Raw genomic sequence first — 27,986 nt, 5'->3', positions numbered from 1 at the left:
TTGCGCAATTTAATTTACGATAAGGATAAACTTCATTTAATTTGAGTAAGCTACCTTTGACTAATTAAAATTACAAGTTACGATTGTAATTATGGCATATGATTAGCCCTTGGGAAAATTGAAAGGATTACATTAGGTTAGATTATCGGAAATCTATTTTTAGACAACTGTATTAGGCTCGTATAGATAAGAGAACTTTGACGCTCTAGATTCGACAGTCTGTTGAAAATTACTTATTCTAAATAACAAATGAATAAGTGAAATACTTATTCAATAAACAATTAAGCGATTTTTTTGTAATATGCCAACGTTTCACATCTACCAAATACGCCTGCGTCAGATATCTTATTGAATTAAGATTTTATCCTAAACTTTAATATAAATATTTAACGAACGCATATTTTATAAGCGTGTCACATTCCTGGTAGAGTTAAAACTCTAAAGATCTAGGAGTACATAATAACTGAGTTTCATCATCGGACTTCAAGGTAAAATACGAAGCCAGATCGACGTCCGTCGTTCCACAACTAAGCGTTTTTTAAGGCAGTTTCTGCCGCGCACCACTATGGGGAACCAGCTGCCCACTAAAGTATTTTCGAAACAATTCGACTTACGGTCCTTCAAGAAAAGAACGTACCAATATTTAAAAGGCCGGCAACGCAATTGCGAGACATCCGAAAACATCTTAATTGTTTTGTATAAGTAGAAAATGAGACGAAATAAACAAATACATTTATTTCAATAAAACATTTACAACAAAATATTAACATCATTAAAGATTCATGTTTTTCTATAAAAAATACTATTTTCTACATAGCAGTTTATTAACTATTAGGTTAAGCCGTCTTCGCCTTCCGATCCTTCAAGAGGCTACTTATAAAAAGTTCGCCAGCCCGATACGAAGACCTCACTAGAGGTCCGCTGGCCGTGTAGAGGAAGCCGAGTTCCGTTCCACGCAGTTCCCATTCGGCAAACTTGGCCGGAGTCACGTACTCTTGCACCCGCAGGTGACGCTTGGTCGGCTGCATGTACTGACCCAGCGTGAGGCAATCGACTCCTACTGCTCGGAGATCTGAAAGTTATATACATTTACAAATATATATATAATTTGTTTGTGGCAGTGGACCATTAAGCATTTTTTTACTAAAAACAATCCAACACACCATACAGTAGGTGTCGAGACCCATGGTCCGTGAGATCTAGCGCTATAAGGCTTTTCAAGGAAATAGAAAAAAGGTTAGTCGACATCACAGGAGGCCAAACAACCTCAGACAAAGAATTAGTCTAACTATTCAAAGGGGGAACGCTGCCAGTATCTTCGGAGCCCTAACCACAGGGACACCTTTAAGGACATATATTAGTTATTGTTGTTTTGTTATGTGGGTTATAAAATATTTTACAAATTAACATATAACTTATTGATTGAGTAGATGACCCGGTGAAGTTAACCTACTTATATTTGTGTCAAAACTTCGAGAAATACGAGAAAATTTTATCAAGAAATCGGACCTCTACAGCTATGAAACAAATTTCTTAATAGATATATGACAACCAAGAATATTTTTCATTTCTAAAAAGACAAAATACATTTTTATCCCTCAGCTAGGAACAGGTTTTATTGGATAATTGAATTGTCTTTTTCATTATTTTTCTTTACTTATTGTTTCCCACCGTCTTCCGAACTTCCACAAATATAACTAGCCATTAGTATTAGCGGTATATACGAACGGTACTTTTTATATTTATAAAGACCTAATTTAATTATAAATATTTTAATATTTAAAAAATGGGAAATAGCGCCATCTACCGTTACACGAGTAAAGCACGTTCAAATACTCGAAAGTTAGTTGTGGTCAAACCATAGCTTATAAAATGTATATTGCAAAAAGAATTTAATCTGTTAAACATTATGTCTACCACCGATGTGATTCATACTTTCTTATTGAATAATTGTTATTATTGTTAATGGGAAGATTTAAACACTTTAAATTTACCTTTCATGGTTTGTTCCACTTGCCGGTCCGTCTCCCCGAGGCCCAGCATTATTGAAGATTTCGTAATCAAATCTGGATTCAACTCTTTGGCCGTTTTGAGGACTTTCAACGTCTGACGGTAACTAAAATTAATTTACATATATATTTATTTAGTCTATTTAGAAAATAATTATGCATACTGAATATATAGGTGTAGGCTAGTGAATGGCTCTTCTTCTAAAGTAGAGTTTTAATTATTGTCTTACTTCTCAAGAGGTAATTGATATATTCTATGGAGACTGCGAGAGCACAAAATTCATCTCTACAATCTATGTAATGTCTATGGGAGATTTCAATGCTCAAATAGGAATGCCGAAGGAGCTTAGAAATAAATGCTTTTAGCCATTGGTAAACATAATAAGATAATATATATATATATATATATATATATATATATATATATATATGTATTATCTTATTACGACATCCGGCATCGAAATTGAGTTAATTATCTTTAAGCCAAAGACAAGTCGCTTCCTCTTCACCCGGGGCTCCCGAAATAGAGAACTGCTTTATTAAGATTTACTTGTTATTACTCAACGGGAGATACTTAGCACTTAGTCACATCACAATATCACATAAGATTTGGTGAGAAATATGGCCCTCCCCCCTTCTGGGACTCGAGCCCTCCGATGAGCCTAGATTGTGGTATTTGGAGCTTTCGGTTTAGCGTTTCTCGAAAAGATATAAACGTTTTACTAAAGATGGTGCACAAAATAGAGAAGTAAGTTGTGATCGACTAAAAGACGGAAGCTCGACTCAATATGGAATCTGTATGTCGTAGGCAGATCATAAATAATGTACAGCAAATGAATATCATCGTATTGGTCAACAGCGATAACATAAATGTGTTTTTGGCTTCTCTAAAATAAATTAACCTGAACACTGAATTTGCATCACAAGGCACAATCTCGTCTTGAGAACTGTCAACCTATTGATATAGATATATTGAATAAATGACGGTACCCAGCTCTCCGGTCCCTCACAAACGGCGTTAAGCGTTCTACAGTTTCAATATTATGCGCAAACACATCGAGACCACTATTAGCAACGGTGGCTATACTGTCTCGGTTTCCACCGAAATCTGGCACCAGACATTCCACTAGGATCTCCTTACTTCTGAAAAAAAAGGAAGTTGCTATACAGGATTTCAACACATAATAAAACTATAAGAAATAACTTGATGGATGATGGTGGTGATGACTACTGTTGAGTCTTACTTGGCATATTTCAAATCAAGTTAAGATTCTATAATCATTTTCTAAAGGTACACTTTACATTAAAAATTCATCGATTATAAATTTTATATGACTTTTATTGAATTATTTTAATTAAAAATATTTTTTCATCCCTTGCTTCATACTTTAGTTAAAATTGTCCAATTAGCCTAATTAATTTTATGACCAAAACACATTGTTTCTATATTCCGAACTGAAAAATATCCATCATTTTAAAATACAATCCACTGAAACTTGTTTTACTGCAAAGTCATTTTAATTTATAAAAACACTTACTGTTGTTTAATTTCTCTAACAGTCTCTGCGAGATGAGCCGAACCACCATCTGGTAAATCTGAAAATATAAATAAACTTATTTTATTTATCACATAAATAATAGAGAATATGCAGGTAATAGTAACAAACCATCACGATCTACAGATGTCAGCACAATGTACCCGAGACCCCATTGTTTAATAGCATGTGCAGTGTTATATGGCTCCTCTGGGTCGAGTGGGGGGGGAGCCCGAGATGTCTTTACTGAACAGAACATGCAGCCACGGGTACATGTGTCACCCATTAACTGTAACATACAAAAAACTAACTTTACACTAATTTTCAATGAAATATATTTCAGTATTAGCCTAGTTGTTAACTGTTAAGCTTGCAGTTCTGAAACTTGAGATTGTCAGCAACCAGCACTAACCCAACCAGCATTACACATCTGTCATTTCAGCATAAGGTTGTTGTTAATTCTGACATCCAATGGAAATAATATATTCAAGCTATGTATTGATTAATCCCTAAAAAAATCTTTGAGAGTTTGTTTAACAGGAAGTTATTAAATCTTATAAATCTTTTAAAAACTAAGCAAAATAATACATAATGTTAGTGTACATTGATCATTATAATCACTGGCACAATACATAAAAATTCATTAATAAATTTAGAAATGATTTAAATCAATCTTTTTTCACATAAACATGAGTTCATTATATAACTCAATTAGTGGTTTTTAGCTAATCCAGTCACTTCTTACCCACCATGATTGTTAAAATGCATGTGTGAATTTTAGTGGCAACTTTGATTCATACTAAATCACTATATATAATTTTTAATCACAGTTTAATTAACCATATACCATAATAGTAGCTGTAGACATTCCATGTTTTCCGCCACTCCAACATTCACCAATATTTGGACATCGAGCTTCCTCACAGACTGTACTGAGTTTCAAGCTTCTCAATTGCTGCTTTAATTCACTGAACTTTGACCCTGTAAACATATACCTCAAAAATTCACTTGAAAACTAATATTATTAACATTTTAGTTTTTTTTTTAAATAAGAATCTCATTCAATAATCATTACGCAAGATTTCTTTGAATAGTTAAACAAACCAGTTGGAATGGTAGTCTTCAGCCAAGGTGGTAGTCTCAGACGTTCTGTTTGCCCTTGTTCTCGTTTTAACTTCCCTTCATAGTCTTCCCAGTTCTTAGGCCGATCTTCTGACACAAAGTCTGTTAAAGTAGGACCTTGTCGCAATTTCTCTCGGATTTCATCAAGTTTATTAGTTGTAGCTGTATGTTTACATCTTTGTAACTAGGTAAGAATATGGTTAAATTAAAGTATTGTACTATTTTACACTTACTACATAATAGAACAACTATTATAGACATGACTGCTGTAAATAGTTTATTTTATATTCAAAAAGTATACTGAATTACCTCATACGGTTTTGAGACAGTGAAACATCTAGCAGAACTTCGAAACATTTTTATAATTCCGAAATAGCATAATATAATTTAATAGATGCGAATCAGCCAAGGTTAACAATGGTTTAGATAATGATTAAGTGGAAACTCGAATCTACGAAGGAGTAAAATGTTTATTATTAAAAATTATACATGTGACAGTGGACATTAACGTAAAACAGCTGTTTGACTTTAATAATATTGAAAATTGGCAAAGGGCAACCCGATTTGACAACTAACAGCTACACTCACTGATTTGACATATGACGAGTAAAAAATAAATGGTATTAAACAATAAAACTGTAAGTAAAACGAAAGGTAGCTGAGGTGCATAATGCTTAAATGCTAAATGCAAACTTTATTCTTTTTTTAATATCATCTCAAATTGTATAATATTTTGATCATTTATATTAATTTAATGAACTCTTCGGTTCTACATAACGACCAGTACTCAATATGTTTTAAACTATTATCCTATGGCTTGTGCAATGTATAGTATCAGCTGTCAAATATTTATCTCAAAATTATAAATTAATACTTCTAATATTATATGAAAATATAAGAATGAAAACCATCTGTTAAATATGAGAACTGTAGAATCGCATTTATTGGGTGATAAAATAGATGAGGCTGTAACCCATTATATAAATACACACCAGTCGGCCGAGGTACGTAAATAAATTCATAAAAAAAGAAAAAAATTATATCGATAAATTTCAAAATCTAAAATAAAAGTGAAATAAAACAGTATAATATAGTTGTGAAATTGTTCGTACCATAATCTGCAAACTTTGTTTTACCATGTTGTTTCAGACAGTCCATGTAGATCCCAATTTATCATTAAACATTCAAGATGATGGAGGTGGTAGAGTGGTTACTGTTATGCACCCACAAGGCTACCAACAGCAGGTTTGCAGGTATGTTTAGTACTGACTTAGTACAATACCAGTGATATTTTATAATTGATCACTTTGTGAATATTGTAAGATTCTATGACTTAACCATCAGGCTGCTTCATCTACATACATAGTCATCGTTCTAGTCAAAGGATTGCAGCTGAAGTAATGAGTTTTTTATTTTAATTATTTGATGAATATAGAAATACTTCTCCCCAGACAGATATCGGTGGGTGAACAGATTGGAGATGGACCTTGGGCTGAAGAATTATGGGATGGCAGGCTTGCTGCACTTGTGGCACATTTGGCCCAACCTAGTCGTACTTCTCATCACCAGGGACAAAACCCTCATCATAAGGTACTGACTATTTAAAGCCATTTATGGCGAATACTATTAAAATGGAACTGATATCTCAACAGGAGTTGCAAGTAAAACATAAGTTTTTTTGCAAGCTTTTAAAATGAAGCAAACGTTAGAATGATTCGAACACTATATTTTAAACCTGCATAGTTTAGATTAATTTTAAAGTATGAGTGTATTAGTGATAGTGAAAATGAGGAAAGAAAATAACAGGCTGTTAACAATACAATACTAGGATCATTATACCATGCATGTACAGGGGCATAAGAGCATACCTATTAACCCTAATACATTGCAATGTGTGTGAACATTTAGGTGTTAATTATTTAAATAAATAAAGTATTGTCACAACTGGATGAAATGGTTTACTTACTTTAAATAGTATGTTATTTAATTTATTATAGATATAAAAACTTTCCTAATTATCTGAGAATTAATATTTGCTCTTATAAATAAATATATTTTACAGCCATCAACAGTAGTACGAAATGATATGGACGCATCTGTAATTCTGGATGGTTCTATGAGGCTTTTTAATGGACAGTCTTTGGTAAGATATAGATATTATGTTTAATTTAATCATGTAACATTAAATTATTACCTTTTTAACATTATTGTAAATTGTATTCATCGAGGTGAGTAACAGATAACAATTTGTTTGAATGTTAGATAATTTTATTTTCAACCTGTGTGATTTCTTTAACCTGTGTGTCTATTATAATGGTGTATGTGCTTTGTACATCATTTTTTAAGAAATACAGTTTTAATTCAGTTTTTTTAAACAAAGATCTATTTCTGCAGCAACATTTTGAACTCCAAAATCAAAAGTTTTTATTTCAAATAGGCCTTTGCAGGCTCTTATGAAACATCTAGTTGAATGGTTCCAAAAAGTGGGTCTCATGGAGAAGAACCGGCAAGAAACTCCATGGACACTCTTCAACAATGGTTTAGCTTACAAAGACTCGGTTACAATAGTAATAATCGGCTGAGAAGTTTATATAATGCAAGGTATACAGAGATTCTATACAATGCAAAAGAAAATTGAGTTTTTACTATTAGTGTAAAATGAGATACACACACTTGCACAGCGCAAGTTGCCAGGGAAGCCGAATGAACTGACAACATTGCGGTAGCATATATGTTTTTATTATGATTCTTTCAATCACTACTAGTTTGGAGGTTGCCAATCAGTTTTTCGTGTAATTAATTCCAATTGTAATTTTCTTTAATAATATTAGGAGCACCATCAGGAGCAGTTATCGGTACAAGTGTCAGACCTACCTCTACCTCCACTTCAGGATATGAAAAGGTGCCCCGACACCGGTTGGTTTAATAAAAAGAATACAGTAAAGGTAAATAAGGTTATCTTTATATCCATATATTGTGTGATATATGACTATGAAATAGTATAAAATGATACCTTGGCATTTCCAGGGCGATAGTGAAATTTTAGAAGACAGTCGGATGCTGGAAATGGCTTGCGGTTCACCGGCACAAAGTAAGCAGAACAAGAAGAGCTTGCCACATAAAAAACGGATCTCTAGGAAGTTAAAGAGGAACACTGGCAATACGACACCGAGTCAGCAGGTACATGTTATTAATTTTTTTTTTAAAGCACCATTATTACTTTGTAAAGGCCAAATTTCTATTATTTTACTATGCCCCAACATTTGTTCTACTTTGACAGTTATGCTAACCTCTGAATACTCATTTCTTTGCTAAAAATTGTCTTGATTCAAATCTGAAATATTACTTTAGGAAATATATACATTTTATTTGAGGCAAAAAATATCAGACTGACGCCTGACTGTCACCATTCTGACCAAATAGATTATGCCTTATCTATGTACTAACAAATGTGGTATATAAATTAACTTTTGTAATGAACGAAGACTTCAAGTATGTAATGATAAAGTTAGTTTGATTATATATAAGAAATATTTTCTGAGCTTATGTAACAAAGGTCTTTTAGTGCTTGGAAAACGTTGTTAAAACCAACTTTATACTTTAAATTAATAAAAATAATAAATTAATTTCCCTCTTTACAAAATTGCCTATATTGTTATGTGCTGCAAGTATTGACCATCTTCGTCAGAGGCCAGTGCCTCACCAGATTGTCAAATCAATCTGGTGAGGCACTGGCATCAGAAAAATTAAAAAAAATATTTTTTTTTTTCTTAATTACTTACACTACTAAGTTTTACAACTGCTATTATTATTATTTGTTTCTACTGAGTATTAGTATTATTAGATTCCTATTTTTTTTACGACTGAGACTTTTTTGGTCTCATTTAGTATTTTTATAGCATCATGTGTAATTTTGTGGGGTAGTGCAACTGACATTAAATCGATATTTTTAATGCAAAAGCGGACTTTAAGAGCGACTTTAAGACTTTGGCAAGTCAATACGTGTATGAGAATATTTTGTATGTGGGGAAAAACATAGATACCTTTAAAAAGAATAGTAGCTTCCATAATTAGAGCATGTAAGTGCGAGCTCCTATTTCACCATGCCTCCTGCTGATGTCATGTGGAACATGGTGATATGGTTGCAGCTCCTTACAAACATTGTGTAATACAAAAACTTGGCGATTAAAAAGAGTGGCGGAAAGTTAATTGCCAGTTCTTCTCTTCCGTTCTACGCCCTTGATTTGAGAACTGGCAGTAAATGTAAAATTAGAAGCATAGCATAAGTGTACATTGTGTTACCTATATGAATAAATTATTTTTGACTTAGAACTCTGCTCCTCAGCATAATGCTGAGCCAGGGCCAATTACAACCACGGCACACACGCATTACGCAATTAAACCTTTTTCTTTAAAAAAAATTGTTATCTCTCTATTATTATTATTATTTTATGTATTTCTGTGTGTGTGCTTTGTTAGTATTAAATGTTATGTCTATGTCTAAAAATCTAATAAATTTGATGTTTGTACAACATCTTCTCTAGATACTTGTATCTTTTACTCGTTCTATAATACATGAAATAAGAAAAAATAATTGTAAAAAAGTTTGAAAAGTGGAAAATATGGTGATGGGAATTATAACTATGAAAATGTTTCAGGACATCGTAGTGATCCAATGCAGTGAGGAGGTTCAGCCGGAGCAGGAGGAGATTCTACCCGATAGCTTCGTGGATTCTTTGCCTCGACACCATGACGAAGACCAGTTGCCAGTGCACACGCATGTGCCTCAGGTGAGAAATAAATATTGATATTGCTGCTTTATGGTAATCGTGGTTAGTGAGAGGTTATTAAAAGAAGCGTTTTGTGGTTACTTTGCGTTGAGTTTCTGCCGTAAGAGAACTGGCGTCGTGATGGAATAATTATTTTTCTCTCTTTATTAAGATGGTATGATTATAGTTCAACAGTATTCGTTTTTGCCCCGCACCACCACTATATGAACCAGCCCACCGGTTGACGGCCTTTTAAAATTGGTTTTCGCGACCCCTCTGGCCATGTGAGTCTATGGGCGGCGGTTTCACCTAACATCAGGTCTCCGAACAGGAGGCCGTCTGTCTATAAAAAAAAAACTATAATCAGCACCGCTGCGACCTCAAATCTCACGACGATTGACTTTATTGCACAGATTCACTAAATAAATTCATACATTCATTTCAATTATTCATTATATATTTTTTAAATTATTTTTCTCTCTTTATTGCTGCATAATTTCATTTTATTAGAGTAAGAAAAATTACTTAAGTTTATTAAAGCGTATAACTGAACATTTCGTTTGAATAGGAGCGTTATATTTTCTCTGAAACAGACGCCAAATTACGCATTCAATCCAATATTTCAATAATAAAAACTTTTTTATATGAAATTTTATAGTTTTAAAATGTTTGATTTGACATTTCGTTTATATAAAACTGTTTTGTGCTTAGTTATTAACAGTTTGCACCACATGTCTTTGAACCTAACGCAGGGGACCCCTGTGGGGACTGACGTCTTAATAAAAAAGATTATACGGAGACTGATTTCGTATTTACTATCCTCTATTACCATAAACGACTGCCTATGAATTTCCCCATTTGTCTCCAGATCCGTGCAGTGTTAGTCTGCCAGCTTTGCGGTCAATTCTTTGGGGAAGAGCAGCTGAAGTTCTACCATCACCTGCGGCATCACTACGAACCGCCCGCCGCTCTCAGTATTGACAACCCTGTGCCTGACATTGCAATTGATAAGGTGGCAAATCCAACATGAGCTTTATCTTTTTAGGTTTCTACCAGCGAATTTATATGCTACATGGTTGATATCTAGAACTTTCTATATTTATTATAATTTAATCATAGGTGCCTAATCAATCAACGTAACACACGCTTTACTTGTAATATTTGACAATTATCTTTTACAGATTACAAACACCTGTATAGTAGACAACGGAGCGACGCTCCCCGATTCTATAGTAGAATTGTCGCTGGAAAATACGGTGCCAAAGACAATGTATCAGCCCATAGACAAGCACATTCTCTACGAAAAGCCTGTCTATAAATACTCTATGGTCATGGAGAAATCTGTGGAATGTGAATTAGACGATTCTTTGGACAAACTAGAGTTCTATTGTTGTGTTAAGTGCAATAAATCGTTTAGGAAGCAAAAGCAATTTGAGGCCCATCTACGAGAGATGCATACTTTGACTAAGGTGAGTTATTTTTTAACTAGATTAATTTTTTTGTTGAGTTGAGTGTACCTTACCACCTGTGGTGGTGGGGTTTCCCACAGATTTAAACTGCTCGAGTGGGTTATTTCAAATTTTCGTCTAGGATCTTTTAAGAACAATTTGCTTAATTATTTACTAATATAAGTCGCCCCCAAATAAACAGTTTTATTTTTAATTAATATATTAAACGATCAAATTTATAAATACAAAATTTATAGAACGGAGACGAAAACTCCATCAGAAAACTCGTCATGAGCCTCACATATATTGATACTCTGGTGAATTTGATGTATACAATATATAAAACAAAGTGGCATTTGTTGGAACACTTATAACTCGACACAGCTGGACACAGCTAGATCGACATCCATGTTTTTTTTTTATTTGCCTCCGTCCCATATCCTAGAGTAACTACAAAAATATTGGAAAATTAATGAAAAAAAAAAATAGTGACTGTACAACATTTAATGTTTATCCCGTCGATAAGTTAAATTAAACTCTCCCCTGAAATTAAATAACGTATGTAAATAAAGTTTTCGATCCGACAACAATATCCACATTGAATAATGACGTAATTTGGATTTTAAACTTGTTGAATAATGTTAGTAACTTTCAAAAATCTAAGTTCATCTAATCTCTAACACGTCATTCATTAAAGCCAGCTAGTATACATTAAAAATGCACAGACAGGCATTAATAAACTGGTAAAAACCTATTTTCGAAACCAGTTAGAAGACATGGGCGAGTTCAGTGAGCCCGAAGACCTTATGGAAGGAATTCACGTGGCGGTGGACGAAGACCACGAGCAGGAGCCGGAGCCTGCCAACGGGCAGACGCCCGAGCAGGATGCCCCCGACCAGTACGACGCGGTGTTGCCACATTTAACCGTCGACAACGGCCACGTGCATCAGGAGCACATTCGGCATTGGTGAGTCATCAGTGGTCATTTACATCAAAAATGTTTTCTTGCTATTAAAAATAAAATAAAATTTTAAATAATTATATTATTAATTATAAATTAATAAATTAATAATAAAATTTAAAAACAATTTGATACACAATTATGTCGATAACCGATAAATTTTTTAAACTTCTCTTTTATCATCTTCATCTCGTATTTCTTTTACAGTTCGATTACACTCACTTCTAAACTCTCTTAAACATTATTTAGGTATTCACGTAGCGGCGGTGAGAGCCCCGAAGTAGGGTCGATATGCGCGTGCGGCGGCACCGGCTGCTGCCCCATGTGTGCGCCGCCTTATACTCAGCAGAGGCATCAGGTCGTGACGAGAGGTACGTTACACTCGCAATCGTACCAATTTTCATTGTGTGAGCCTTCATTGCAAATGTTAAATCTAATAAAATGAATAACTGGCAACATCGACGGACACGGCGCTAAACGAATTCTTTTACAGAACTACAAAGTCTGCTGGAGACGAACATACCGGCGAATCCCACTCCAGAAAATCACAAGGAAAATGAAAAGTCTCCTAAAAAGGGCAAAAAGAAATCCAACAGGAAGTTCGAGTGCGTCCAGTGTGGACGGGTGTTCGAACACCGGAATAGCATGCTCTACCATCTTCTCATGCACCAGGGCAAGAAGCACCCATGCCCCGTTTGTGGGAAACGGTTTTTCACCACTGGCTCGCTCAAGGTATTTATTAGTTATACTTATCCCTAACATGGAAGAGACTCACTTAGAGTTATTATATATGTGTATGTAGCGTCAGGCCCCGACATTTTTAAAATGATAATAAATTCCAATTATAATTTCAGTCTCTTAATTCAATACGATTTTAATGAACAATTAATTCAAAAGTAAGGTAGTAAGGTAACTACGTAACGAGTGCACCGGGCAATGGTAGACGAACGACTGCCTGAGTTTGGTTAACGCTATACCCTCCCTCGCGAGGGGGGTGTTTTGTCCTGTTCGGGGCGTATGCCCCCTTCAGATGGTGTCTATGTTCGCGCCCTGCTGATACAGGGCGGTACGGGGGCTATATGCCCATATAGCCCTTGGTGAGGGCTGCAGGCGCGCGGGGAGACTCAGTCTCTACCCGCTGCGCGCAGCCGATGGGGTCGTGTCCGGGGTGTCAGATCCGGTGGTGATGATGAGGGGGCCAAGGAGTAGTCTCGACTTTGCCCTGGTGTCGCAATGAGTGGTGGTATCGGGCAGCTAGCGCGGCTCGCGGTTAAGCTCCGCCGGGTAACTCAGGCAGTCGAGTTGTGCGCACGCGCGCGCTGCTTTATATTGGTTCTGTAGTGGGGATCGAGTGACACATCGTACGATCGTTCGACTAATCGCCCGTTGCAGGTCGTTTTACAAAACATTGATAGTGGCGCCGTCATGTACTTCAATCTTCTGAAACCACATTAAGTGGGATGCCAAACCACCTGGTGTCGCAAACCTTGCAATTTCTCATTTAAAGTTGGCGAACTCTCCGCAAAGATTTTTCAGGCACATTCTGTGTTTGGGGGTGTGTCAACTGAGGCAATGAAGCTTTTGTCAGAGCCGCGTTTGTATTGTGCTCCAGTGCACCTGGATGCCCCATACGCAGGATAGTCCAGCGGCATGTGGGTATTGCAGTAGCGTGTTGCCCTGTCCGGAAGTTTTATTTATTTATTTGCTAAATTATGCTAACTGTTTGAGACAAATGATTTTTGACAACATTTTGTTGTTAATTCTTTTTTTACTGTCATGCTATCGAATCCTTTAAAGATATCAATAGGCAATGTATGCTCCAGGTTCACAAACGAACTCACGACGGCGTTAAGCCCTGGAAGTGCGAAGAGTGCGGACAACGCTTCCGACGATCAGGAGACCTGAAGTACCACAAGGACTCCAAACATTCCACCGAGGTGAGTATAGTTGACTCCCTTCGTCACAGCGTACTATTAATAATATTTAGTATTACATATAATTATAGTTATAAATATTTTATTTAGGAATAAAACAAAGAATTATTTATTTAATATCAATACAAAGTTCGAAATATATAATTTTTAATTTTATAGTTACAACATTTTTTTTAAGTATGTTATAATTGTTCGTTCTACGTAACGAATACGTACGAATTTTTAATATCTTAGGAAATAAATGTCAACAAACATATTTAGTATTGAGTTCTGCTCTTGGCAGCTCTCAGCAAATAGGCAAATAAGTATTTATTTTCTTTTATTTATATGAATTTCGAAAAAAATCGCGGTTTGCGTTTGCGGTCCATCTTATTGATTTAATATTAACCAATTTGTCGCTTTGATCTGCCTAATTAGTGTTTGTTTATACCAGAAACGATTCAAATGCGAATTCTGCGTGAAGGAGTTCTCCCGGCGATACTCGTTGAGCGTCCACCGGCGTATCCACACGGGCGAACGGAACTACCCTTGTGACATTTGCCACAAGAGCTTCCGCGCCGCCTCGTACAAGCAGATTCATATGCGGACGCACACGGGTGAGCTCATCGACCGAGAACCAGTTGGCTGGGCACAAATTTAAGTTAGTAACTTTTTGCTCATCATATTTCAGGTGTGAAGCCTTACCAATGCGAGCATTGCAACAAATGCTTTCGCGTACCGTACGACCTGCGCCGGCACGTCCGAGTCGTACACGAAAAGATCAAAAAGGAAGACGATCCCAAAAAGAAGGATAAGAATAAAAAAGAAGAAAAACCAAAGACAAAGGAGACCAAGAAGAAGACGGTCAAACCGCCCAACGTCACGATTCAGAAATCCGGGAAGTTAACGGAGCTCGGCTCGAGTCAGTGTAAGGACTTTTACTACGCGGACCAGGATATTAAGCAGGAGATGAAGTTTAGGAACGAAATCGGTGACGAATTTCGGGATAACACCGATGGGAAAATGCCCATTTTCTCCAATGTCGAGAAGTCGGGTGTGGTTTTGAACGACCTGAGGAGTCTGGACACGAGTCGAAGAGACGTGAACGGCGATATTGAAATGTTCGACAAACTTGCCCTCTACAGCATGCCAGCCGTTTGAACTCACTCTCGGCTCCAGGTAGAGTTAAAATAGCAAATTTATTCAGATTTTAACCTTAAATAGCATAATATTGTCTCTTCGTACCTCATAAAACGTGTTTACACTCGCAGGCCCGTCTCGCATTTTTCTAAAACCACGATCTCGTCTTGACGATTGTCAAAGATGTCAAACCGTGACATCGCATTTGTCGAGTCTCGACTGACGTTCTAGAATATGGACCGTAGAGTGTACATTAAGTTAATAAATGCAGGTCTGTATTCTAAAATCTTAGTCTCAAGTTGAATCATACTTTTTATCAAGATTGACATTTAGCATTCTACCTAAGATGGCATCCCTATATTCTATTAGGTCCTTACATATGAAATTGGCGTTTTGTATGGGAGAAACAAAAAGTCGAATATTTTTAAATATAATATATTTAATTAATCAAAGTATGAACCATTGTTTTCTATGCACTTTTGCCATCTCATAGGTAGTTCATTGATCCCTTTACTAAAAAAACCAGTCGGACGGGAATAAATAAAATCTGTGAAGGCGATTTGGAATTCCCCGATCAGAGTTAAATTTTTTCCCTTGCAAGAAGTTGTCCAAATTTCGAAAAAAATGGTAATCTGTTGGAGCAAGGTCCGGGGAGTACGGAGGATGTCTTAGACAGTGTGTGGTCTAGCGGTGTCGTGAAGTAGCACTGGCTTGGAGCGATTGACCAGCCTAGGTTGTTTAGCCGCTAGCTTTTCCATCATGGTTTGCAATTGCTGACAATAGACATCAGCCGTAATAGTCTGGCCAGATTTGAGAAAACTGCAATGAACAATACCGGCACTAGTCCACCAAACGCTTACAAGTAAATTTTTTTGGGGTTCATTTTCGCTTGGGGCAGGATTTGGCTGGCTGGCCAGGCTCCAACCATTGCGCTGAGCGCTTCCGATTATCGTAAAGAATCCATTTTTCATCACAGGTAATGATTCGGTTTAAAATACCTTCATTATTGTGCTGGTTCAGTAATGTAACGCAGCAGTCGACGCGCGTTTGCCGGTTTGCTTCAGCCAATTCGTGAGGTACCCACCTTTCAAGCTTTTTAATCTTCCCAATAGGCTTCAAGTGAATTAAAACAGTTTTATCACTAACACCGCAGCCTGCAGCTAACTCGGACGTGGTTTGCGATGGATCCGCTTCCACAATAGCCTTCAATACTTCATTATCAACTTGGGTCTCAGGCCGTCCACGGGGCTTGTTCTGCAGGTCGAAATTTCCAGAACGAAAACGTTAGAACCAAAAACAAACTGTGTTTTCTTTTACAACATGACCGCCATACACATCATTCACCCTTCGAGTCGTTTCCGCAGCACTAGTGCCACGGCGGAACTCGTACTCGTAAATAATGCGATACTTTAAGTTTTCCATTTTGTAAAATGAGTGACGCAAACAGAAAAAAAACAAATGAATGACGGTCATCGAAGCACAAATACATGAGAAAATAGCTGTACAAATTTGAATTTGAAATTCCTAACCAAAGATGAGGTATTTGAGGTCAAAGTGGCCAGTACGGCAAAACGCCAATTTCATATGTAAGGACCTAATATATTGCATGTATATTGGTAACTTTCAGTGTTGCTATGTGATATTTTAAATATGGCAACATTTTTTACACAAATAATTGATTGTATTTTACTTGTATATACCGCTTAAATATAAGAACGGGCAAAATGTTATCCCGAAGTGGGTAATGCGACTGATTAAACTATGTTATAAATGTTTGTGTGTTTAATTTATCCTTTATAGATTAAATGGGGCAAGGTCTCGACGATAAGGGCCAACTCATATTTGACTATACGTATAATACCGATCTTTTTTTAAATTTGAATCTTCGACGTCATATTATGAACTATTTTCTCTATTTTAAGTATTTATAGTAGCGTCATATTTCAAGAGAAATTTTTCGCCTTAAGAAATGCTAAAAAAGCAATTTAATTTTGCTAATTTTGAACGACATCTTACTTTTTCGTATTACCTTGCTTGTTAGTATTTAAAATTCTAAATAAATTTAATACAAAATAACGAGTCACGATAAGAGTGCCGCACGCGCGTGTCACGTTCACGTGACGTCATTACACCGAGTTGCGTCAGATTACGTCAAAGCCCCACCTCCATTAGCGCTTTACATTAATGGAATTTAGACTTAATACATTTCACTTAAAAATTTAAATTCCGTGTCTACTGCGAGGTCGTTGCTACCTACGGATAAAATAAATGTAGCTTGGTCGGAATTGATTCATTCAATAAACGACAAATTCTCAGCTATTACCCATTACCCGTTGTTAAAGAATAGTGCTCGACATCATCGGACAGTATTCTTCATGGAGCCCTTTAAAAGAAAAAATACTGTCATTTGCATGTAAAGATATTTATTTGAATAAAATACTCAACACGTACGTGTAACATGTGGGACACGATTCTTTCTGGGTTTTCTTTTTAATGCATATAAAGAAAACGGCTTGCAGCTCGATGCTGTATTCATTTCTTTCGGGACCGAACCAATAAGGAATGAAATGAACGAATGTGTGGTAATTACCATTCATTCGTTCATTTCATTCCAACCAAAAATCATCGGGGTCAATTGACCTTGACATTTGACATATTGACATTGATTGATGATTTTTGGTTTAGAAAACTACTTTTAAGAAACAAAACAATACGTATACTTAGTATCTATATATAACCATACAGTTATACATAAAGGATAGCTTTTACAACAGTATTTAAAGAAGCCTTACTTCTAGTAGCTCGTAAAAATAACAAAGATTAGTTCTTAATCTAAGGCATTCCTAGTAGCTAAGTGTAAATTAAGATTTCTCATACATAAATTTTACGCAAATGGTGTACTAGATCTATATATGTAGGTGAGATTTTCCTATAATTCTTAATTACTAACAGATGTGACTTTCAAACGCAAAGCTGTAACTTTTATTTGAAATAGCAGGCATAGCATCGGTCATCTGTATAAACATCAAAGCAAGTCTAAATAAAAGTCGTGGAAGAACAAAAATAGTTCGTAAACATCTAAATTTATTCCAGTATGTACCATGGTTTGTGATGAATTATTTGTTGACTTGTGTTTTTATTGCTTATTTTATTTGGTGCAGTTTACATTGCAAATGATGAATGGGTATATTATTTTGTCACTTGAAACGAGATACTCCGATTTAGCGTAATCCATATTGCCATATATGTACGCAGGGACGCCTCTTGCGTAGTGTAACACATCGCTTCTGTATGAACTGATTCCTAAAGTACCTTAGCTGATTACTCAATAAGATATTCTACAATATATTGCTCTTTTTTTCAAATTATACAGTGGTCTGACTTAAATTAGTTTTCTTTAGAGTAAATCTTGGGTAAATGCCTCCTCCATTTCATTATCGACATTCCACTTTCGCCATGTCTTAAGTAGGTTTTCAAGGAGAAATTGAAGAAAAAATAAAAATCAATTGATGTACTACCGAGACCTAACAGACGACCTCAAGGTTGAGAGTTGTACCCTTAACTAACAACCTTTGAAAATTCGAATATACTCCAACTAATTATCTTATATTAGTACTTGAATGAGTGCGCGTCCGCAAATTCAGCATTACCTTATTACAATATCGTGACTCAGTCATTATTAACATGTACGCTACACCGACATTCCAGTACGTAAATACTGTACTGTGATTAAAAATAACTCTTCCAAATTATCGTAGTGATTCAGTGAGACCACGTGACAAACTATGTAAAGAAATGACGGTATGTTTAACCGTTTAACTTATTTCAAATAAAGCTTAATACAAACTTAGAGTCGCGTGGCTAAGCGGTTTTGTAAATATGTCGCATTGGGTGTGACTTCCGGTGGGAAGAGATTTTTTTTTTTTAATTGTTCTTCTTCTACTGCTGAGATGGAAGAAGCATGGAAGAGGAGATGCTTCTATGGCACTTGTGTTGTTTGATAGAATGGATGCTGTTAGGTCAAAAACGTAGTACAAGACCGAAAGGAATCTTTGTCAAAGACATTGCGAAATAGTTTTTAGTTCCGATTGAGATGTCACGAAGATAATTTACTTCGGATCGAATACAGTAGACTGGGTTTTTCCAGTTTTGAGAGAGCAAATGGTACAATAGCCGTTACCTGTATAACGTTGAATCTAATCAGAGCATTAAAAATACGGAACAAATCTAACCATTATGAAAGACGGACACAGAAACGGATGTCTCGTTCATAGTAACCGGACAAGTAAAACTATGAAAAATAGCTCTGTACTTTTCAAACAATTTGAAATATCGTGACTATTACTTGAATCTTGCAAGATTCAACTGCGGAAGTGTCTTTCTGGAGATGGTAAGATCAAATTTACGTATCTCCTGTTTTCAATGGCTATAATTTTAACCAATTTAAGATACTATTTACGTGGGCTTCATCAAGCAACTTTATTAATCTTAATTGAAAAGATATAAAGCCTTAATTTAAGACTAAAATTATGGCAATTTGTTATGAAGGGCAAATATAATAATTTTGACGCTAATTATGGCTATATCGGCCTTAACCTTCATTGGAGGCTCACATCCCATCTTATAGAGGCATTAACACGTACAAACACGTGCATACACACACTAAGCTTCAATCTGCAGATAAAAAAAGTCCTCAAAAATGCACATAGCGGACATTATTATACTGACTGACGTAAACTGTTTAATCAGTGAGATAACATCCAAAAACGGAAACGATTCTAAGAAATATTTAATTATCCACAAATAAATAACGCTGCAGGTGAATTACAGGTGGCCGATGGGACTGACGTCACATATGATAAGAGCACTTATGGGATTAAATTACCTTTGACAAATGATGAAAATAAACAATTATTTTTCAAATTTATTTTGTAGTCTTAGAGTTTGTACTTTGGAAAGATGTTTGTCGTATTACGAAATGATATCAGATTTTACATTGCTTTGTTTTAATTTTTTCGAAATTTCGCCTTGATTATTCTACTGAGACTACTTTGAACAGGTGTTTTCTACCCTTTTATGTACGCAAATATCGTGAGATGGGCTTGCTTATCTTTATACTATATACTTGCCGTCGAAAAGAAAAGTAATTTAAGGAACAGAGGCAAGACAGTCTAAAAGTTAAATATAAATATAAAAACGTTTTCATTTCGGTAGTTTGATATCGAAATAGATAGTGATAAATACACTACAAACATTGTATAGTACAATGTTCATTTGTCAGTTTTATCAACAGAACATAAGGCATTCCTGAAGAATTGCGGACAAATAATTCAGATTTTGTACTTTGAGTCACACTGTTTAATCCGACACCAAACTTCCATGTTGAAGTGTTATTTCTTCTAATCCAACGTAATCTTACGCAAGAGGTTTTTTATTCTTATCGCACATCAATGATTCATGTCAATGACTTTTAAAATTAAACAATTTTTAACCTCACCCTTTTCTAAATAACATACAATCCAAACCACATTGTCAGCAATAATTCTGTATATATCATTATATAAATAATTCCAAGTTCGATTAGTAGTGAGGTTTATGAATTTCATTATTAACTTTAAAAAATATGACTCATATTTTAATCAAACAAAATAATAATATTATCGAGCTTTATATGACATTATGTCATGTATGTAATTAGGGTAATTTTATCGTTATAATAAAATTCCACAAATAACAGAATCTATAAATAAGTGTTGGTCTCAGGTCGTTTACGTAGAAATGATAAGGATAACTCTGTATTGTGCAATAATTGGTTTCCATAGCAACTGGTTAATAAGGAAAATTGTTTTAATAAGCTTACAGGTCTTGGTCTTACTTAAGTCGTGATAATTAAAAATATACTTCCAGCATTACACTGAAAGCGATTTGAAAAGGTTTTAGGGAAAAACAATTTGTTCATTCTGGTATTAGAAAACAATTTATCGCTACTGGAATGAAGTCTACGTAATTGTGTGGCATACATTTTTTTTTGGGACGAGCAGGCGTATCAATATAGAGCTTGTGCGTTGCCGGTATTTTGTTAATTTATAAATAAAAGTAACCTGACCATGCAAACTACGTAGCATTTAGTAGGTAACTATTTGAATATGATGCTCAATAAGAAAATGTCTCTATTTCTAATCAAAGGTCAGTGAACTTGCGTAGAACCTTCACTTACATCCTGTAGATCGCTATTTCCTCAACACGTCGAGATATGTCTATCATCCACGTTCATTGGCAATGTCTCGTCACGTTGACCAAATATTTCAAGGTTATTTAAGATAACATTTTTGTAACTAGTAACACGAGAACTAGTCAATGTTGAGGAAGTTCTACGCACAAGATAAAGATGGCAGCTTAAGCATCTTAGAGCTTAAGAAGGTTCAGTATATATCATTTGATGGTTTAAACAACCTCGTGGTCTTAAAGTTCGTAAGACGACATATGACAACGTTGTCATGTTTAAAATAAATAAATAATAAGTGAATTGACATTGAAATCAAATAATAATTTTCAATATCTACGCATGTCTCACGTTTCCATTGACACGCGAAGTAATGTCACGACATATGACTAGAACCTCCTGTTCAACTTAAAAAAAATCATTAAGAGTATTTATTTGATAAAAATTGAGTACGACAAACTTCAAGCGAGTGCTTCCTTAAAAGCGCCGTTTTCATATACCATTCGTAACAAAGCCCACATAGTTAGATAAAAGGTCACAGTCGAAATATTCAAGAGCTATTAATATTTTGCTATTAATATCGCCTGGAATTTCCGCGGTGATTTTTCGTAATAACTTTCATTTCTATTATTTTTGACGTCAATTACATTCCTTCCTCGTGATTCTTCAGATAAAGTGTTTACAAGCCTTTAATCTTACATTATTTTATGTCGCCTTAGATTATAATATATCGTAAAATATTTGTTCAAAATACGATTACAGACATTATTCGAATACCTTTCGAGTGAATGTTAAGATTACGATGATATTGGCCCGACACGTGTCGCTTTTGATTTCACTAAATTACCAAGGAACACGAAAGTATTTACGGAATTTCAGATGAAATTAATATAAATCAGATGTTAGTCATTGGATGCGACTGCCCACAACAAACTAGTGTCGTCTGAAACAGTGAAGTCATCATTAAACAAAGTAAAGTTGATTGCGCCGCCTGTATCATATTAATCTCTATTAGATTTTTAATTACTTTTGCGTTTTTAGTTTTGGTGCAACCTGGTGGACTTTAGTTTAAGAAAAGAATAGTTTCCAAATAAAGCTCATCGGTGAATGTTACAGATTATATATGTGCCATAAAGCTATTTGACATCCTTTCAAATAGGTTTGATTAACTACCTCTTTATCCTTAAAACCTACTTTAGCATTTTTTATAGTTGTAACTATTGTTGTATTTTAAAACTGTTTATTGAATGGTTACAAATCAAGATGAAGTTTTATTATACATTTGTCTGGTACATATATTGTTTTCGCTTTTACACAGCTGGCTGGAGCTTTAGACTTAATAAGGCTGGAAGAGGATAAGGATTAAGGATCCTTACAAATATATTTCTACAATTCAATATCCTAAGAGGTCATTAAATTATTAACATCCTTATCTGGAAACCGATATGAATATTTAAGCAATCATATTGTGTATGTAAATATCATTGGATTTTATCAATCGTATTCTCAGTTATCTCTACGTGCTTCTGTTAATGTCATGTCACTACCGTCGTTTATCAGATATAAAGTCGTGGATTTCATATTTTGTGTTTCAAGCTCCAAATTTATTAAAGTAAGACACTTTTAGAATTAAAGCTAGTCAAGAAAAGTTGTTCGTTAATATGTACAAAGAGTATGTGTGAGTATGTATTCACGATCTAGTCCCGGCCTTTTTTTTTCAAATAAATATCGGTTCTGTAGTACTAAATTTAAGAAAGACGAGAAAAATATATCGGTTACATATCAATCAATGAAAATATCTTTATTCATATAGATAAACATGTACACTTGTGAACGTCAAGAAAAACAAATTAAATTAACTGTATATTTACATTTACAACCAGTTCGCAAGTCAAGGGCGTAGAGCGGGTAAGAAGAACTGGCAAGAAACTTTCCGCCACTCTTTTCAATCGCCAAGTTTTTAATACAAATAGATAGAAACAATGCTCGCATTTAAAAGTATTTCAACGTGACACAGATAACGATATGTCATCGCAGAAATATTCAGTTGCGGCTAACGGCCTCCGAAGGTCAATCGACGGACCTCAATGACCTCTAAGTAAGGCTCTACTAAGGCTGAGAAATATACGTCATCGATTGCACGTACCTCTCCATACCTTATGCAACAATTCAGACAATTTGGAAGGCTTCTTGGCTATAGAATAGATTTTCATGTTTGAAATAAATTTTGAATTGAATTAGCTTTGTGGTTAGGCGGGTGACTGTCATCCCTTATATCCCGTATATATCGTGCGTTCGAATTCCAGCTGTTCAGGAATGGATTTTTAATGTGTACACATTTGCACCTGCTGAGGAATGCTTGACCAACCATATATTGAGGATGTGTGTTTCAAAATTCCTATTTGCCTATAAAAAAAAACAAGGGAATAAATTCAATAATCTGAGGCCCAGAACAAAGGCCACTAATCTGAACAAGTAGTTAGGTTCCCAAAGATTTTATTTTTAAAGGAAGCAGAAAGTATTTATTTTCATATTATTGTACTTTGTCTACACTTTTAACTATATTTCATTCCAATTACCGTTTCTTAAGCTGTAATATAATATAGCTAGCGTACATGAGTTTGGCCATTTGAGGTCATCTATTGGTATTCATAACGTATATTGCCCGATCTTCTAAGAATCACTTTCACTGTCTGATGCAATTGTCGCAAGGTGTTTGTCATTTTTCCCGTTTACCGAGAGCCAAACGCGTTATATATATTTATGTATTTAATAAAGAAATCGTTGCATACAAGGCATAGATTCGTAAGTAAAATTACTAGCGGGGCTTTGAGCTAAAACGATAAATCATATTTTTCGATCTTCACCAGTAGGGAAAAAAAATGATAAGGCAAAAAGACACAAGTTTTCACCTACTCCTCTCTTTGAAGACACTGTTTTAAAGCCTCAGCTAGCATCAGAATACTAAGTACTGAAGTATTTCCGAACCAATACGACTTAGTCCTTCAACAAAGGATATCAATGACAACTGACAATGTGAGTTTCCATGGGCAGCGGTATCACTCAATATCAGGCTAAATTTATAGGGTAAATATATATTTATAGGGTCTTACATAACAGATATTATAATACATTTAAATAAGCTTGTTTCGCAATTAAGACTTAGCCGAATCTATTATGCTGCTGCTACTTTTATTTGTTTTCCTTGACTGTATTCTGTTTTCTTGAAGACACAGTATCAGCACGGCTTGAATGAATTTCTTAGGCACATTATCCTAAGTAAATTTGCGTAATTGTTTAAATGCTAACCGATATCTCTAGTGCTATATCAGCAGAGGCTCGCCAGTGACATTGGCACAATTCAAGCACGTGGCTTAACCTCTCCGATTCAATCTTTGAATTACGGAAGATTAAACTCTATGTTCTTAGAATACGAATCATTATATTTCGAGGCACTTGAAACATCCTTTGCTTTAGAAATAACAATCTTAATTTAGTTGTGGTAAGGATTTATTTTCCTTGGCTAACAATTTAAGTTGCGACTTTTTTCATTTGACCGAAGTCTGGAATTTCATTCATAACGAGGCAACGAGGTCGGACAGTACGGTTATAGTAATGCGTAGTTGTGATAGGGTTAATTAGATGAAGATAACTCGAATCTCATACTCGAAGAAGTTGAGTTTTAATAATTCTGTTCTCAGCTTTAAATGTATTTAATTAGACAATTTGATCGATAAATATTTTCTATCGAAATAATATTTTATTCTTAAGGTAAAAATAAGCAACAAGGTTACCATTATATTCATTCAAATTAACAAAGAAAGCGATGCTCATGTAGCAAATTAATTACTATTTACGTAAATTTAGATAAATGTAGTAAACTTCATATTAAAAATTCTTTAGTATCCATACGTACCTAAACACCAATGCCATGAATGATCTTTTTTGGCCCACACATTACGGAATTCCGAAAATACTGTTTGTAAAAGGTTGAATGTAAAAGTAGGTCACATAAAATATCAATTACTTCAACATCTAAACATTTGGCGTAAGGAATCCGCTAAACACCTGGAATTATCGACTTGTTTACAGAAACTAGGTCAAACTATTCATAGATACGTTAAATTAAAACGATTTCTAAGCCTAAGATGCATTAGAAGTCGAAAACAGGCTAAACACAATTTGTGAATTAGGCTGGTAAACGTTGTAATATAAATTTTTATGTATTTTAAAAATTAAGCTCAACTGTCAACGTTAAACCAGATATTACCAACAGAAACATTTCATTCATTCATTCATAAGAGACGACTGAAAGTTTCCTTAAAAGCTTCTCAAACCCTTGGTTACTTAAAATAACATAACGTGGTTGAATTCCGTTAAATATTTATAACTTTAAGTACATTTTTATGGTTACTACTACAATGGGTACTAATTCGAAATAATTTCTTAATCCACATATTGTTATTTTCATACGCCCTTTAGAATATAATGATGCCTGTTAGAGAAGCAAATTTATAACCTACTTAAAAAAGTCTTAAAAAGCAGGCAACGTACTCGCGAGCCCTCTGGCATTGAGTGTCCATGGGCGGCAGGATCACTTATCATCACGTGAGCCTCCAGAAGGTGTGTTGTGCCCTGTGCTTTACAAAAACTTCCAAAACTTTACAAAAACATGGAGCGGTTAGTGGTCTCTCTCGCATAATTAAACATAAAAATCCCTTGTGAGGTTGCATATGCCTGAATATCATTTTCCTCCTCTCCATTACTGGAGGTTGGTCGTCAGTCTGATGAAGCGTGTCTTGTCCTGTGCCAGATGCAGCAACTCTTTCGCAGTTGCAATACTAGTCTAGACACTCACGTTGCGAAGTATTGATTTTTTCCTTCTACCAACACGCCATTTACCCTGGATTATAATTAATTAAAGGAGGTGGTAGCGGTTATTGCGCAACACGTGGCCCAGGTATGCAACTTTCCGTTGTTTAATGTTATTGAATGTTTGTTTTTTTCGACATTTCAACTCGTTTCAGAACCTTTTGGATCCAGCTTATTCGAATCATGCATCTTGATGATGAAGACATCTCAAATGTTTCTAAGCGCCGGCGGGTATCTTCTTTTATTGTCCAAGCTTCATAGCCGTACAGAACAATTGGCCATATGTAACAAAGGAGAATTCGAACTCGCAGTTTAATGGTCAATTGACGACAGCACAGAACATTCTTCATTTTGTTGAAAGATCCTCGGGCAATTTCAATTGAGACTTAATTTCCTGATCAACATTCCACTCGTTTGCAACCCAAGTTCCCAAATATTTGTATTACCGCACCTGTTCGAACGTCCTTCCAGCTACTGATAAAATAGAACTTAAAGCGTCGTTTCGAGAAATGACCATCATCTTCGTCTATACTGCAATAATAGTCACACCGTGTCTTTCGCTAGTTTCATGAACTCTATTAACAAGCATTTGTAGATCAGCCAACGACGAAGCTATTAAAACAGTGTCGTCTGCATAGCGAATGTTGTTGAAAATATTACCTTTATTAGTCGTTTATGTTATAAACTTTGCGTAAGACTTTATTTACTTGTAATTTTCGTAAAAATCGTCTAGTCAGCAAATTGTTAAACTTCAGCAAGCTTCGGTGACCTACTTTCATGAAGGCTTTCCAATGACTCATTGGAGTGTCAAATTCACGGAAATTTGACTCATAGAAGTTATATTGTTACGCTGTTCAATAATTACCTGAATCGTAAAAAAACTTTCTGTGATATAAAAATTAATTTCTACATTATGGATTAAAGGCATCATTTTCCATCTAAGCCTTTGTCATGTAGCGCTCTGTCAATAATAAATTTCCACGGAAAGCAAGCAAACGTGCCTTCGCGTCGGTGTATAAAGTCTAACATACTAAATGAGTGTATTTATTTATAATGGTATTTATAAGACGAAAACTTTTCATCTGCTTCAATTAATCATATCACTTGATATTTGTAACGGGTTAGATTCTTTAAATATTTCAACGATCAATGGGCGATTTAACGTTTAGTAATCTCCAGTCGGTGACTTATATTATTCGAGTCTTATCATTATTTATTCTTATCGGATCACGCGATCAGCTCCTGAGAGGGGATTCCCAGTGAAACATTATATAGACTTATTATACAGTATTTAAAAACCAAAATGTCCAAACTACTATTTTCCTGTAACATTGGATTCCTTTTAAAACAAAGAACAATATTTGATTGAAAACTTATAGATATGGTACACATCATGAAAGTTTTTTTTAATAGCTGTGATGTCACCGCCAAGGCCGGTCACAAACTGCCGTGTCATACATTTGTCATAGATTTTGACGATTGGAAATGATAGGCTAATGGGTGGCATTTCATGTATACCTATTAAAACCAGTTATGTTATTTGCTTTTTATATTTGCCAAAAAAACTTGCATATATAGATTGATAATAATTTGTGTTATCACCTAATTTTATTTTTGGGCTTTCCCGAGCTTTCTATAACGTAGTATTCTGTTATTCTAACAAGACAAGAAATAAATTGACAAAATCTACTTTCACATCCAGTACTAATTTAAAAAATGATTTTTTTATTTTTTTTCTTTTTAACAAATCCTCTGTAACATGCTCGAATGGACTTTTATTATTGATGAAAACATTTCTATAATTTTTGAACAACTCCACAAGTATTACCTGCCTTATAACTAACTTTAGAAGAATATATTGATTCATACCTCTATTGGTCTTGACTAATATTTAGCATGTTTGCACCTGTAATTACGTAAAACCCCTTCCGCTGATATATATACTTTGAGCGTCGTCTTCCATATATGTTACCATACGGTAATGATGATATACT

At 35.0% G+C, this 27,986-nt stretch overlaps 2 protein-coding genes across 5 annotated transcripts; one reads left to right on the top strand and one right to left on the bottom strand.

The window, feature by feature from the left end:
- Positions 1-717: 717 nt before the first annotated feature.
- Positions 718-5,171, bottom strand: LOC123712504 (lipoyl synthase, mitochondrial). 2 transcript variants are annotated; one of them, XM_045665620.1, is made up of 8 exons: positions 4,976-5,171; positions 4,649-4,850; positions 4,392-4,525; positions 3,677-3,833; positions 3,548-3,605; positions 3,000-3,149; positions 1,995-2,116; positions 718-1,072 (listed from the first exon to the last, which is right to left on the bottom strand). In XM_045665620.1, the coding sequence occupies exons 1-8, from the start codon at positions 5,021-5,023 to the stop codon at positions 837-839; spliced, it is 1,107 nt and encodes a 368-aa protein (XP_045521576.1). In that variant the 5' UTR covers positions 5,024-5,171; the 3' UTR covers positions 718-836. The 2 variants fall into 2 exon arrangements, with proteins under 2 accessions (XP_045521576.1, XP_045521575.1); XM_045665619.1 differs by having other exon boundaries at positions 3,000-3,152; positions 4,976-5,170.
- A 123-nt stretch (positions 5,172-5,294) lies between these two features.
- On the top strand, positions 5,295-15,363 carry LOC123712332. Of its 3 annotated transcripts, XM_045665358.1 has the most exons (16): positions 5,295-5,670; positions 5,816-5,919; positions 6,118-6,256; positions 6,729-6,809; positions 7,498-7,611; positions 7,694-7,846; positions 9,325-9,456; positions 10,304-10,447; positions 10,617-10,904; positions 11,651-11,850; positions 12,094-12,215; positions 12,338-12,576; positions 13,668-13,781; positions 14,212-14,374; positions 14,449-14,936; positions 15,029-15,363. In XM_045665358.1, exons 1-15 carry the CDS (start codon positions 5,587-5,589, stop codon positions 14,916-14,918), a joined length of 2,547 nt encoding a protein of 848 aa, XP_045521314.1. In that variant the 5' UTR covers positions 5,295-5,586; the 3' UTR covers positions 14,919-14,936; positions 15,029-15,363. The 3 variants fall into 3 exon arrangements, with proteins under 3 accessions (XP_045521314.1, XP_045521313.1, XP_045521315.1); XM_045665357.1 differs by having other exon boundaries at positions 14,449-15,363; XM_045665359.1 differs by lacking the exon at positions 5,295-5,670 and having other exon boundaries at positions 5,819-5,919; positions 6,122-6,256; positions 14,449-15,363.
- The last annotated feature ends 12,623 nt before the right edge of the window (positions 15,364-27,986 follow it).

The sequence above is a fragment of the Pieris brassicae genome, chromosome 7 (genome assembly GCF_905147105.1).
Source record: "Pieris brassicae chromosome 7, ilPieBrab1.1, whole genome shotgun sequence".
In the NCBI taxonomy this organism is placed as follows: Eukaryota; Metazoa; Arthropoda; class Insecta; order Lepidoptera; family Pieridae; genus Pieris; species Pieris brassicae.
The sequence above is the reverse complement of the archived record's forward strand: the minus strand, read 5'-3'. Positions and strand labels throughout refer to the sequence as shown.